This window comes from Parasteatoda tepidariorum, chromosome 8, assembly GCF_043381705.1.
Source record: "Parasteatoda tepidariorum isolate YZ-2023 chromosome 8, CAS_Ptep_4.0, whole genome shotgun sequence".
Classification (NCBI taxonomy): Eukaryota; Metazoa; Arthropoda; class Arachnida; order Araneae; family Theridiidae; genus Parasteatoda; species Parasteatoda tepidariorum.
In genome coordinates this window covers 79,856,816-79,873,135 of record NC_092211.1, presented here as the reverse complement: position 1 = coordinate 79,873,135, position 16,320 = coordinate 79,856,816, and the positions used below count along the sequence as shown (strand labels likewise).

The 16,320-nt window shown below is 27.0% G+C and overlaps 1 protein-coding gene across 1 annotated transcript in view; it reads left to right on the top strand.

Moving 5' to 3' along the window:
• The first annotated feature begins 2,398 nt into the window (after positions 1-2,398).
• Positions 2,399-16,320, top strand: part of LOC122271649 (low-density lipoprotein receptor-related protein 4) — a 397,919-nt gene continuing 383,997 nt past the window's right edge. Inside the window, exon 1 of the mRNA XM_043053650.2 lies at positions 2,399-2,783. Coding sequence (XP_042909584.1) covers positions 2,714-2,783 — 70 coding nt within the window. The 5' untranslated portion in view covers positions 2,399-2,713. The remainder of the gene's footprint in view (positions 2,784-16,320) is intronic.

The window sequence follows — 16,320 nt, the reverse complement described above, 5'->3', positions numbered from 1 at the left end:
TGTCAAGCAAACTAGATTCAACTATTGAAGCGACTTAATTCCTTGCAGATGGGAACTTATTACAGCCGGTAGGGCCAACCTGTAAATATCATGACCAATAGAACGGGGGTTCGAGCCCCAGCGTTCCCTTCAACACGTGAAGAGTTTCCAGCTTCCTGTACTCCGCAATTTGGGATCCTTGATTATTAGAATACGAAACTCTAATTTACACTTAGATGGTAGTACCGCAAAGCTGATGAAACTGTTTCTAAAGTCCTGCTAAATTTATATTTTTTGCCTGCTGATTGCAGAGTGCTAAAAACATATAGTTTTGCATTCAGAGTTTTTTTTAATCTTATTAGTTTCAAACGGTTTCAAAACCGTAAAGATAAAAATTTTCTTTACCGTAAAATATTTCACTTCGTTCACAATAAAATATTTCACTTTGTTTTTCAGAGTTTTTAAGAGGGCTCCAATATCACAAATATTAAAAATTGTTTGAAATAAAGATAACCAGAGAAACATACGGCATATTAAAAAAAATAAAAATATACGACTTGATATTGGGAAAATTTTATTCCTCATTTTTACAAATGTTGCTTCACTTTTTTAAACTGGGGTGGCAAACTGCTTCAAATTTTTTAAAGCAGTTTCCTTACTTTAATTTCATTTGCTTGAATTGGATAGATAAAGAGCATATCTGGATAGATTTGACAATGAAAATCGTTATCATTTCTCACCAAAGCCAAATCTGCATTGGAAAGATGCAGTTTTCTTTTAAAGTTTTAATTCGCCATCCAATCCAGAGCTTTATGAGTAAAGTAGTTAATTTTTTTATATTAGAATGGGACTGCCTTGTTGCACTTCACGAACAAAAACAAAATTTAAAATTGCCTACTGGAATACCTTGTTGAAAATTAATTGAAGGAATTGATATATCTGTTTCTATATTGTAATTAAAAAATATCATTCTAAATTGTGTATATACTGTTCATCGGATTCTTGATTCAACGGGTCAATGTGAAGTGTAAAGTCATTTAATTTGTTATCGGATTAATGGTTTTGTAGGTCAATGATACAAAAAGTAAAGATGGGGTAAATTTGTTTTACTCCGTATCAGTTTCATGGTTTAATAGACCAATGTTACTAAAAGAAAAATTGTAATAAAAAGCTTTTTTTGGTATTATATTCATGGTTTAGTTGGACTATGGTACATAAGTACATGAAGTATAATTTTAGTAAAATTGTTTTGTTTAGTAAAACCATTGCAAAACAACTTATTGACTGATTGAAAATTATTACAGCGAAAATAATTAATAAGCAAATTAAAAAGCAATTTGAAATAAATTGATAGTTAAAAAGAAAACCAAATTCTTCCTGTTTTTAAGTGTATCTTATGCTGTGTGAAAATGTTATTTTTTATAATGATTTTAAAATTTTAAAGAGTTTCATTCTTGAAAAATTCGATGTTAAAATTAGCGTGTTTACTTTTTGTTTTGAAGATATTAGTCATGCAGGAACAAATACTTATATGTTAATTTAAAAAAAGGTATAGACTAAATAACTATTTAGAAATCCATAAAAATAACAATTGTGACTGACTTATTAATTAATTAAGTTTTTTAAATATATATAAACAGAAATAACTGTTATGAAGCTATAAATGAAATATAAAGAGCGTGTCATAGTATTTTGTCATGCAATAGAAAAATCAACGTAAGCGACAAAGCATTCAAAATAAATTATTATAAATTGAACGTGTTTAGCATCTCTGTATGATAAACTACATACGTTGCAAAAATATTTTTTTCAAAAATAAATTCTGTTTTATCAGTTTTTTGAAATTTTTTCCTAGCTTTCATAAAAAGAAAAAAGTTGACATCCCACTTATCTCGGAATCTATCGTGAAACACTTATGTTGTTTTCTCAATTGCGCAGCAGTATTGCTTCTAATAATAATAATAATAATTTAACATTACAGAACCATTCAAAACATGGAAACAATTTTCAAACTGAAAATGTTTGAAAGTTAAAATTGATTATGATTAGTTTTTCGGAAAAACCACCATCTTATTATAAAAAATTAACAATTATGCAAATCTCATAAATGACTTCGCGAAATAATTGTCATAACTATCTCGTAAATGAATAAACAAATACAGCGTAGTACACAAAATAAAAACGTAAAAAAAACAAAAATACCAAATAAATAGAAACTATTTGAACGAAACGATCATTGAATTAATAATTAATCTCAAAACGTATTTTTTTAAGAAACTCTTTTAACTTTTTGATAAACTTACTTTAAGCTTTGAAGTTACATAATCACCGCGAACAGGCGATAGATTTGGCTTTCTGGCACCATTCCCGTAACTATTGGCGACTCGAAAGCATCTCCGATCTTTTAAACACCCTCTACAACCCTTCCGCGAGAGCAGGCGGATCAGACATCCCATGTCTTTCTCAGCTGCATCACCATTCCGTCAGCATCTTCTGCCTCGAGATTCTCGTTTTCCAACCCTCGCGGACGAGGGGGGTCAAGGGTCAGATCCCAAGAGACGACGACCCCCACCCCGCCTCTCTCCTCTCGACCCCTTTTCACTGTTTATGTTTTAGCTGAATATTTAGTTTTGTTTTCGTCAAAAAAAAAAGTAAATATATAAATAAAAGGAAAAGTGTACGGGAGGAGAAAAAAAAAGATTAAAGGGTGGTAAAAACATTAAGATGTGATGCGATGTGTCGATTTCAAAATTCGCAATTCATTTTCCTCATCCTTCTACTTTTGGCGTCATATAACACAAAGGGTAAGTTTTTTTCTAAAAATATGACTTCTTAAATTAACTTTTAAACATTAATTATTAAATTTTCTAAATTTTACTATAAAAGCTAAGTTTTTTTATACCTATTTAAATATCTCGTGAGTAAAATGAATAAAACTTCTGATTGCTTCCTTATACAAATTTCAAACCATATTGATGTTAATTATTTAGGGAATTTTAATTATTAGCATTAATATGCTTCATTAATAGTTCTCCAAATTTGAAAAAAAAATATTTCTTAATAATATATTTTAAAACATTTTATTTATATACGTCCTAGCTAAAATACATTAAATAACTCTTTTCTTCATAAATATTTAAGAGAATATTAACGTTATTTTGAATGCTATAATTATCAGCAATAACTGTGCAGCTAATTTTCTAAATTTTACTATAAAAGCTAAGTTTTTTATGCCTATTTAAATTTCCGTAAGTAAAATTAATAAAACTTCTGATTGATTTTTTATACAAGTTTAAAAGCATATTGATGTTAATTATTTTGCGAATTTTAGTTATTAGCATTAATATGCTTCATTCATATTTCTCCAAATTTAAAAAAAAAAGTTTTTTAGTAATATATTTTAAAACATTTTATTTATATATGTCCTAGCTAAAATCCATTAAATAACTCTTCACTTTATATGTTTAAGAGAATATTACCGTTATTTTGAATGCTATAATTGTTAGCAATAATTGTGTAGCTAATTCAGTATAAGAATGCTTGAATGTTGATTCAAAAGTCAAAAGTAGTTTCATTGATATTTAAATATCTAGTGATTAAGATGAATAAAACAACTGTTTGCTTCTTTATGCAAATTTCAATGCATATTGCCGTCAATTACTTGCGAACTATAACTATCTGCATTGATATGATTTCATCATAGTACTCGAAATTTTTAAACATAATTTTGAAATCAAATATTTTAAGACATTTTCTTTATATATTTCCTATTTAAAATCAATAAATTATTCGTCTTTTTTATAAATATTTAAAAGACTACTACTGCTATTTTGAATACTATCATTATCAGCAAAAATTGTATAGCAAATTCAGTATAACGAAGTTTGAATATTGATTCAAAATCCTAAAGTAGTTTCATTGTTATTTAAATATCTGGTGATTTCGATGAATTGAACATCTGTTTGCTTTCATATTTAAATTTTAAGGAATATTGCTGTTAATTATCTTTTGAACTATAATTATCAGCACTGATATTCTTTTATCATAGTCCTCTGAAGTTTTGAACAGTACTTTGAAATGATATATTTCATTGCCTATTTCTCAATTAAAATAAAAAAAACTCCTTATAAATATTTAAGAGAATATTACCACTAATTTTAATACTATAGTTAATTGTATTGCAATTTTGTACTGCTAATTTAGTATAACAGAGTTTGAATGCTAATTTAAGATTTAGTAAAAATAGTTTCATTGATAAATAAATTTGTTTAACTTCGTTTATTAAATGATTTAAAATATACCAGCGGTTCTCAAATGATAGGTTTTTTCTCGGAATGATAGGGTACTTAGGAAGGGTCACAGGGCTTTCGAGAGTTATTTTGTTTAACAAGTTATGATAATCAAAATCAATCAAAAGTTATGAAAATCAAATCGAATCAAATTATGATAATGAAAATCAATTAACAATCCCTTATTTATCTAATATTATTTTCCTCATTTTTATGAAATTTTTTTATTGAGATGTTTGTGAAGAAAGAGATTTCAATGACAATGTTTTTTCTAATAATAATAAAATGAATGAATTCTGAAAGGGATATGCATTCATGAAAAATTCCATTGGTATTTCGCGTCGAATAAAAATAACTTAATTCAACAAAAGTATGTTTCTCTGTTAAATATTCTTATTTATATTTCGCTTTTTTTGTTTTTATTTTAAGGGAAACCATATTTCAGTTTATTAAATTTCAGTTTACGTATGCACTAAAATCAAATTAATAAGTAGACTAAATGCTTGTCCAGACCTGTGAATTCAATTTTCTGACATAAAATTCAGTGAAGACCAATACTTATAAAACAATATAATAAAATTTTTTTCTTCTCTAATAAAAATCTCATAATGACTAAAAAAAAATTAGATCATTACACATATTTTCAAAATAATTAATAGTTTTTTGTTCAGTGAAGACTAATATTTATAAAAAAATATAATGAAATTTTGATCTCTTCTTTCATTCAATAGAAATCTCATCATAATTAATAAATATTTTTCATATACATTATACATATTTTCAAAATAATTAATTGTTTTTTGTAAATTAATATGTTTACGATTGCTAATAAAATTCATTCATTAAGTTTTGTAATTCCTCCAAAGGACAATTAAACATTTAATGTTCCACTCTTGAAAAAATTTTGGAAACCCTTCAACTATACTATGAAAATGAAATATTTTTCGTATTCCATTATAAATATTTCTTGGTACAGGCAAATTAAAACCTATAAAACAATTGGCTATTCTTTATATACATTTGAAAAGGATATCAATCTTAATTATTTTGAAAACTTAAATTATTAGCTATAATTTGCGTAGATATTTCAATTTGGCTAATTGTGAATTTTACCTATCAACCAAATTAATTTTAAGCTACATTTGAAATTATTATCATTAAAAATGAATTTTTTCACTATCCTCAATAAACTTTAAAATTTTCTGAAATAGCAGAAAGCTTCTCATGACCGTATGCATAGTTCTAGTTTTTTTTTCTTCTGAAAATACATTTTAACTACTCTTAAATTAACTTCCCGTTTTTATTCAATAATTAAATAAAATCATACTAGGAAAAGGAATTTTTAAACACCTATATGAATATTATTAATATAAATAATGTAATACTTCTGCTGCTTTAAATCAAATTGTACACATAGTGCTGTTAAATATTTTGAAAACGATAGTTATCAGTACCACAATTCACATTGTTTTAAAAGTAATTCAATTTTAAATTAACTACTTATCTTTAATATGCGAATGTTTTGTGGAATATAATTTTAAAGTATCCGTATAAATGTAATTTACACGTGTAGAAAAATCTTCAAATGTTACTAATTAATTTTGATATAGATAAGGGTGCATGGCATACTTGAGATTTATTTTGATGAAATTAATTTATAATTTCGACTCTTTAAAATGATTGTATTATAATGTTGCATTGTAATTCTAAAATATAACAAACTATCATATCTATTATATTCCTAAATAAACTAAAGTTTTAAGATTTCTGTTTCAGAGAATGGTAATTAAGAAAGTTGAGCTGATTGGCGTTGACTATGAAATTTAATTAAGCTATTTGAATTCTTGTGTAAGGAAAAATTAACTTTTATGCAAGTATTGTTAAATTTTCTGCGCGGATAATTGTTAAATAAAACTTACAATTTTTGTAAGGTTTTGGGAAGTATAAAATATTAAAAATTATGAGTTTTTCGATAATGAGGAAATGTGTGTTTGCGAATTTTAAACTTGACTATTTTTTAGTGCATCAAGTTGCGAATCTTTCAAAATAAGCAAATGTCAGGAAGAAAGCAAACACAAAAGTATCTTTATAAATAATAAAATTCTAACTTTAAAAACATTTAAGTTCAAGTAGATGTATTTTAAACTTCATTGTAAAAGATTCCGGTGAAACGTTTAAACACTCGAAGGTGCCTGTACTTTTAACCGTGAAATTCATTTTCACCGTTACGGAACAAAAAGTCTCACATGCCGTAATTTTGACAGTAATAATTACCGTGAAATCACTGAATCACTCTAATCAAATGAATATTATTGTAAAAATGATGGTATAATATTTTAGGGTAAAAATGGATCTTGCGGATGATGCATCCAAAGTGCCAGTATATTATACCATAATTTGATTTTTTACAGAGCAGCTATACAACTATGAATGTTGATGATTTCAACAAAATTGTACCTGTATACAAAATTGAATTTTTCTATTCAATGTCAATGCTTTATTTTTATTATCTGAGATAGGGTTACCTTCCGCCAATGGAAAATATGTTCATTTTTTGCAACTCATTTGGTTTTATAAACTTTCCTTTTTCCGTTAAAAAGCTCTTATTTCTTTATTAAGAATATATGATCAGGTTTGAGTTTAAATTCACGAAGCTGGTAAATAATGATTGTAATAACTTCTTAGCTTCGCCCTATATTTTGAATTGCGAACTAAATATTTCTTAAAAACAATGACTTTTTCCGTTACACAACACTAAAATGGCTCAAAAAATGCAGTTTTTGGTTTTTGACAATGAAATCTTAGGTTTGATTCATCTCGATTACTGATTAACTTGCATACCGTTTTTTTCCCCAGAATTGTCATGCAAATATCTCTAATTCAAGAGTGGTAAATAGCAATTTATCAGAGGGCCTAAATTAAAGTAAATTTTTTATCAATATTCATGAGTGCCATTACTTTATAATTTTATGTATAGTATGTTATTTCTTTATGCAATACTATTTATTTCGGCTTGCCAACAAAGCGTTTTGGCATTCAAAGATACGCTTACTATATAACTGCCTTTCTTTGCTCTGGTTGTGTAGTGTAGGTCATGGTCATGCGTGTTTCTGTTATTCCATATTTAACTGTAGGATGATTTTCGGGTTTTCCTCCCAATGTATTGCAATTATGATTTTGAATTAAAACAAAAATTATTCCATAAAAGTTCAGCTTTCGGCTTTAATCAAATCATAAATTTCCTCGCCTTTTTGTATTTTACCATTTGACGCAGAATTTTAATTAAACATATTTTTCATACTTTTTTTTCATTATTTTGTATTATTTTGATATTTAATAATTTAATTTGATATTTAACCTTCCGTTAGACGCGCGCACCTCACAGGTGCATCCCTACTGCACTTCCACCTCCTTTGCCGTCAATAGATTTTTCCGGGGGTCGAGCCTAATGTTATGTTCCTAACTTTGGATTACTCAAATGTCCGTGTAAAACCGACCTTAGAACATNTATTATATATTATATTAATATATTATTATATAAATTATAATATAATATATAATAATTTCTGTAATATATTATAAAAATTTCATGAGTGTATTTACCTTTCAAAATTTTATCATGAATATATTTAATTATTTATTTACAATTATCAAACGGTAAATAAGTTATAGAGTTACATTTTAATAATTTATAACTACTTTTTTATAAGTTAAAATTATTTTTATGCCAAATTTCCTGTTAAACTCTGTTAGGACAACGTATGGCAATAAAATAAAAAATACAAAGTTAGTATTTAAAATTCTTAAATATAAAGAACTAAATTTGTGCTCGATTGCTAAATAAAAACTTTATGAAAAATATATAAAAAGTTAATGAACTAAAACAAAGTAATATATTAGGTAAAATAAGTTTCTGAATGAAGGTGAAATGTAAGTTTAGAAGAATAATTTGATTTGAAATTTTATTCGAATAAAATTAGAAACTATCTCTGGAATTAAAAATGTTTCAATAAAATAAAAATTTTGGAATTTTCTCATTTAAATCATTTTTAATTTTGATTTTACAACTTGTTTTTCATCGAAAAACAAAATTAATTGTGAAGCAATCGTGACTGTTGTTGAGCGAAGTGAGCAATAGACGTAGTTAAGTTATTATTTGATTAAAAACTTCACTAGCTTCAAAAATGTACACAAATTGAAATAATAGTCCCTTTTTCAAGTCTTAAAAGGCGCTCCTGCTTTTGAGTGCTTGAAACAAGACGACTGTTATTTCCAATTTTTATATTTTTGAACAGAATGACGTTTTTAATCAAATAATATTTAACCGCATCAGTTTAAGATAATTTATTCAATAAAAATTAAGTTACAATAGCATGAGAACAAATAAGAACAAACTTTTAATGCTATTAGTGTATATAGATAACTTCTTTTGTTGGACTTATTTTATCATTTTAGTGTTGAGATATGATTCATTGGCATTAAAAAATTAGTATTAAACAAGATAAAAAATATTTTATATGCAACACCATGTTTTAAAAAATAAGTTGAAATATCTTTCACCAAAATATATGATGAAAGTTTATTAAAATCTTTCCTAATCCAAATTATTTTATTTCTACACCGAATAATATCCATTTCACTACTTGAGTTTATTTCTAGTTATATTTATTAAATACTAAAATTTAACAATTTGAAAGAGCTTTTAAAATATAAGTAATATTAAGCTTTAAATAACATAAAATGTAGTTTAATGATGTGTTTCGAATATTAAATTTAAAAAAAATGTTTCGGAAAATCTCAGTACTTGAATTGCATTATTCGTCTTCCTTAATTTTAAAGAATTAATTATATGATTGCATTGAAATGAGCAAAACTTACGAAGCAAAATAATTTAATCAACATTCTGCATTTACGACTCTATCGGACAATTAAAAGCGAAAATGCATTAATTTTTTCCCCAGAATCTTGAATATTTTTGGAAATGATTGCTTTAAGAATTTATTTTAAAAGAACTTCTCTCATTGCATTGCTTCGAAATAACAATTAATTGTATATGTTTTCCCCTGGGAATAGGAGAAATGAAATGAGTAGAACGTTTTTAGTTATATGTTTTGAAGAAACCCTTAAACGAAATTGCTTTTATCGTTGTTATTTTATTTTATCTGTAATTTAATACTTTCTCAACAATTGAAGAATACGTAAAATTCTTACGTTGATTAATTTTTTAAAGTGTAGTTATTTAAATAGAAAATTACTTTTTCGTAAGATGTAACATTGTTATTTCTAAACAAATAAAATGTGTAATTGTTTGGGTGTTAGAAAGTAGTATGTTGTCGACAATATCGAACATTGTATAATTGGAATGCTGAAATTAAGTATTTCCTCTTTTTTTCCCTTGAATATCGCTTATTTAGTAACTTAGCTCTTTGATTTACATAATAAAATTTGGATTTAAAAATAATTTGGATGTTAAAAAGAAATATGCTGTCATCCAAACAAAATTTTAAGTAATTTTATCTCTTAAATTATTCATTATCTAATTATCTTCTTAATTACTTTTCTGTAAATTACGAGAAATTTTTTAACTAATATATCATTAGGACAATTTAATAGATTTTTTAAATCTTAAAACGTTGTACGCTGTTAAGCAGTTTGATCACTTAAGCTGTATATGATCATATGTTTTCAAATTGCTCAAGTGCAAGAAACTTCTCAACTTATATAATAATAGTGGAAATTAAGATATTTCTTTAAGTTTTAGAAAATTGTATGTTGACATCAAGATAAAATAATAAGCGATTTGATAGCATGAATTGCGTATGATGGTATTTTCGTCTTAAGTACACCTTAGTAAAGTACGAGAAATTTCTCACTTAATATAATATTAGGGCAATTTAAGAGATTTTTTTTAAATTCTGGAAAGTTGTATGATGACGTCAAATAAAATGTTACGCAATCTTATTGCTTAAATTGCGTATCATCGTATTTTCCTCTTAAGTATTTGTCAGTAAAGTACGAGAAATTTCTCAACATAAGATTTATGCAATTTAAAAGATTTGTTAAAACCTTAAAAAGTTGTATGTTTTCGTCAAAGTAAAATGTTATGCCATTTGATCGCATAAATTGCTTGAGATCGTGTATCTTCTTTACTTCTCACTAAAGTAAGATATATTTCTAAATTGATATAATATTGGTGCTATTTAATAGATTTTTTGAAATCTTAGAAAGTTTTATGTGGTCGTAAAATTAAAATGTGAAGCTTTTGATTGCTTAAATAGCGTGTGATCATATTTTCTTTCTTTAAGTAGTTCTCTGTAAAGTACGACCAATTTCTTATTTAATATAATATTACTGCAATTTAAGAGCAATTTAAAAGATTTCTCTTAAATCTTGGAAAGTTGTATGTTTTTATCAAAGCAAACTGTCATAAACCACGGAATATTTTTAACTCTGTTGCCATTTTATATAAGGGGTGCATTTCGGGCCACTAAGTCACAATCAGAAGAAGTGCACCTTGATCAGGCAAACTGTCTTCAGTCTAGGGAGTCGAACCCGGTCCTTAGTCACTGAAGGCAAAAAATATATAAACAATGCCGATTGGAAAAAGCCATAAGTGCAACAAAAATCGTAAAAAAAGATAGAAATATTCTGAAAATATAAATATTGTTATAAAAATATTTCGGATAATATTAAATTTGGAAAGTTATTTATTACCTAACTGCTGAAAAATGCTATATTTTTATTGTTAGCCTTTTATAACTTTTTTTACTATTGGATATCTTATTAGATTAGATATCTAGATATCTTTTTGCATTATTTTTTGTTGATAGTTCACTGAAAAATGAAAGAAATATCTTAAGAATTAAAAAATAATATTTAGTAACGTGAATATTTAATAAGTAAATTAGTAAAATTTATCTTCGATGTTTGTCATTAAACAACTTAAAACACAAATGTTACAACTATCGATTCTCTATAGAAAATTGACTGAAATGAAATTATATCACGAATTGTTGAGCATATTATGGATCTTCTATAATATTTAAATCTCCTAAAAAATAATACAGATTTAAAATAAAACGAAAGAAGTTCGTTAAAAATTAAAATAACTTCACATATATCAAGTGCTTAAAAATAACTTGATCAAACAAAACCATGCAAATATATAATTAGATCAAAATTGGTGCAATTGTTTTTTTTAAAAGAAAAAGTGTTAGCTAATTATCACAATATTCACGAACTTAAAATACATAAAGTAGTCGCTTTTAACGTTGTGAATAGAGTTTTGGTGTAGAAACCGTGTTTCTGATATATCAGTTACATTCCACAAACTTGCGTGTACTAGATAGCAAAATCTATTCAGAATTGTATTCACTTTCAAATACACAAGTGAAGAACACTCGAAATACAAGAGAAACTAAATCAGCACTTACACAATTTCTGAAGTATGGTTCACAGAACAAGCTTCAACGACATTTTCAATAAATTTCCCCACTTTATAATTTCGTTAACCAAAGTTTGAAACCACTTGACTTCCTACATTTTGTTTGTACTGCAAATATACCTCAGATGGCGTTTCCTAATCGAAAATTGTATTTCACGTAGACCTCTGATGATCACGTACTGGTTTACAAGATAGTTTTGGGCCTGTTTTCCCAAAAACTACTTAAAATTAACTATTCTTTGACACTATAGTATGCCTGAAGATTAGTTATTTGAAGAGTATACGCTATAGAATTTCTGAATTTGTCTAGTTCTCTGCATAGTCGCATAAAATGCCATTTATCACATAATCTTTTAAATAATAAGATTATAAGTTTGGAAAAATAATTTAATCTATGTTGCTTTATAAAAGCGGTGTTTTTTTAAATTAAAGTAGTATATACAAAAATAATAAAATAAGGAGCTGCATATTATTTGAAGGGCTTGAGGTAATATAATGATAAGCCACAATAATTTTTAAGGTGATATTTCTCTTTACATCAAACCATTCTTCACTATTTCTTTTCTAGATAGAATGTTTATAAGTTTGTGAGCCTTTGATAAGATAACAACACAATACACAAAAACAGCAAATTAAATGTATGTAAATCGTAACACATGATCAGCTCATCATTTAACATAAGTTTAACACATTTTTTTTACATTATGTGGCGATTTTTTTACATTAAATATATTTTTAATTTTGTATGAATCAATATTTTATAAGTTTCTGTTCATACAAAGAAACACCAAATTAATTGCATGTAAATCGTAATGTTTTTTGGCGAAAAATGTTTTCCACAACAATTTGAAATTGTGGCTTATCGTATTGCCACAAGCTCATAATTTAGCGGAACAAAATTTACTTACTTTAAACTCCTCTTAACATAAGTTTAAAGTAAGTAAACCAAAGGAAAATAACATAAGTTTTACGATATTTTTTTTTGGTTTTTAACTTTTTCTCATTAAAAAACATGCGTTTCAAAAAATTATGATTATTTTTAAAATATTGTTTCACTAATTTTCATTTATTATGAAGATAATAGACCACATTGGACAATCAGTTGAAGTGCTTTTAAATTGTATTTGCTGGTGAGGAGCACTCCTGCCAGTGATTACATTGTTTTGAGTGCTTCATACTGTGATATTTCGCTAAACAAATTCTGTTAAATTACCTTGCTGTATGGTAGTAGCATTTCTGGTAAAAAAGAAACCTTTAATTCTGCTTGTAAAAACCGAAATATACGGTATTTGAACAATTCATTTGGTAATCTTTTCATTCAAATGGCTTACCATAAATTCTGGTTTTCTAAATTATAGTTTGTATTATCACACATTTAGTAAGAAACACAAACTTAACCGAATGAATGGTTTTTATGCCATGGTCTATGGTATCATGATAAAAATACCAAATTTTTACACATCTAACAAATTTTATTACATACTATAAAACCAAATATTATTGTTAATATTTGGTTTACCAAAGTACTTCGGTAAAAATTAAAGTACTCAGTAAATTTTTGGTGTTCTAAAAGAACCAAAAACTTGGTAAATTTTACCATATTCTGGAAGTCTTTAACCAGCTTTTTTTTAGCTTAAAGCGCGATTGATCTCTTTGCTGCGTTATTGGAGAAAGAAAATTTTAATATGTAATAAAGTAATTGTAATAAATTAATCAATAAATAAGGTTTAATACAATGTGTATTTTTGTACGTATTTTATAGATTGTATGCAATCTATTTTGTTACGTANAAAATTTGATATGTTCTAAAGTGAACCCTCTACTGTTAGTTACATATAATCAATTTGCAATACTTTGTTTTTTGCGAACTGAATCCAGTTTTTCATCACGGTATGTTTTTATGGTGAAAAAATTTGTTAAGTTTGAACACTTGCCAAATTTGCAAAAAAAATTTCTTGTACTTTCTGTCAATGAAAAATAATTGTCTGAACCGTTCTATGTAAGCCCTCAAAATTTCAGATCAATTCAATTTTTTTTGACGAAGTTATAGAATTTTGAAAAACATGTGTAGTTTTCTCTATTNAAAAATCAAATCGATCTGAAATTTTGAGGGCTTACAAAGAACGGCTCAAATGACTATTTTCTATTAACAGAAAGTACCAAAATTTTTTTTGCAAGTTTGGCAAGTGTTCAAACGTAACAACTTTTTTCACCATAGAAACAACCCATGATGAAAAGCTGTATTCAGTTGAAAAGCTGTATTCGTAAAAAACGAAGTATTGCAATTTGATCATATGTAACTAAATGTAGAGGGTTCACTTTAGAGCATATCAAATTTTCGTGCAATTTGAATGATTTTTCGCAGTTCTATGAACATTTGAATTTAGACCATTTTTTTGTAGATTTCAAAATTTTCGCAAACTTTTGACCGGTAGTGTATGTAATAAAGTAATTGTAATAAATTAATCAATAAATAAGGTTTAATACAATGTGTATTTTTGTACGTATTTTATAGATTGTATGCAATCTATTTTGTTACGTATTTTCCATATTGTATGCAAAGCATTTATTAGAGAAATAAAAATTCGAAAATTTGAAACTCGGAATTCGGGATATACAATTACGGATCGGTATCTTATATCATCGTATTAAAATTCGAGAAGGAAAAAAGCTAATTTTTTTCCTTCTCGTAGAAGAAAAGCAAGCTTCGTGATGGGCAAAGACGCGTCGATATTGACCATTGTTTGAAAATCATACATTTGAATACCAAAAAATATCGTTTACCCTCAAATCGACATACAGATCAACGCACATACATGCGTAATCTTACTTCACGTTATGCGTAGTTTTACGATATGTTGTATTTTATATGTCATGTTATATAATATTGAGAATATAAAAAGAGAAGCATGGAAATCATTGACACCGAATTTTATCTTCATGACAATTCTATTTAGGAATTTCATGTTTTTAAATCAAAAAGTGATACATTGTATACGTAATTAACGTAATAATTTACTCATATTCTTATCACTTAGAAGGTTAATAATATGTTGTTTTATATAGTGCTCGGATTGCGCAGTCTGCAAATGCGTTGGTCACTCCGCTGGTGGAGAGCGGAAGGTTATGAGTTCGATTCCGATCAGCCGATTAAACAACCAGCATGTATATCCAGCAAGATACGCGTGAAATCTGTAGTGGCTTAAAAGTCTCTTGTTGGTTGTGGTGCGGAAGTATGGAAGAAGTACCAACTCAGGCGTTTCCTATGTTGTCTGACCGGGGTCAAAGTGTTTAGCCATTTTTCGGTGTGTGTGTTGCGTTATTTTCATTTAAATCTTCTTTCAAAGGGTAAATAAAATAAATTATTTAAAACTCAATGCTTGTTCTTTAGAAAGTTTATTATTATTAGGTTAAATTAATACTATTCTCTACAAATAATGCAGTTCGATCATTTGTTTAACTATTGTATTATTTTCTGTTATATATTGCTTTTAAAATCAAATTTAAACACTATCCGGAGAAAAAAAATCTGATTAAAGACGATCCGAATTTACTTTGTCCCTATTTATTTAAAATGAGTTACAGTTGAAATTAAAAGCTTTGAAATTAATTAAATTAGAACAGACGATTTAGTCATGCAAAACGAAATCAGTAAATTAAACTACAATACTCGCAATTTGAACTTAACCCTTTAAAATGTTCACGATGATGGTTTCCTTGACATTTTGATTACTTATTTCTGTCAAATGTAAGACCGCCTCGCTTGAAACGAAATGCAACAAATTTCTTGGTTTCTTCATTATTCAGGTAAATACTAGATGGTCTTTTTTTTCAACCAAATGCACCAAATAAATTTCTTAATTTCTTTATTATTCCGCACTTTCGAGAAATAATTTTATGGAAAAAGCCCGTTCTTAAAGCTAAACGGTAAAGTTCCGTATCTTTATGTTAATGCATACTAGAGTCTTCACGGGCAGAGTCCCATTGTACACGCAGATGTCCAATTTTAAAAACAAGTCGTTTATTCGCTGTCAAACTAAAGTTCGTCTGTGACGTCAAGAGAGAACGCTTTATTTTCTATGTTAAAATCGCAACTAATAATGGACTCTGCCACCTAGTTTCTGACACTCCCAAAATCTTTAAGATTGCTAAACGATGTATATGAAAAAACTTATTTACTACGTCTTTATTTCCTTCTTCTAAATTCTTTCAAATATTGAATGTCTGTGATGGCTCAGTGGTTAAAGAGATTGAGCTGTCAATGCGATGGACTGGAGTTCAATCCCCACTGGTGGCTTGTAGCCTACCAAGCATCAGATCGATGGGTACCATCTTCCCTTGAAAAAATCTCTGTTCAATCGTAAAAATTTATTATTATCAAGAAATAAGTTTTGTTATGTTCAGAGCAAAAAAAATAAACAGACCACTGATTTTTTTTTGAACTAATGATTGGATCTTCACGTTCATTCAATCCTAATGATTCGAGGGGTTGATCTCAAATATTCTAATTAGTTATTGCAGACAATATTTTAAGTTATGAAGAAGTCATATTTTTAAAATTCAATTTCTCAGAAACTATTCGACCGATTTCGCTCAAATTTGAAATTT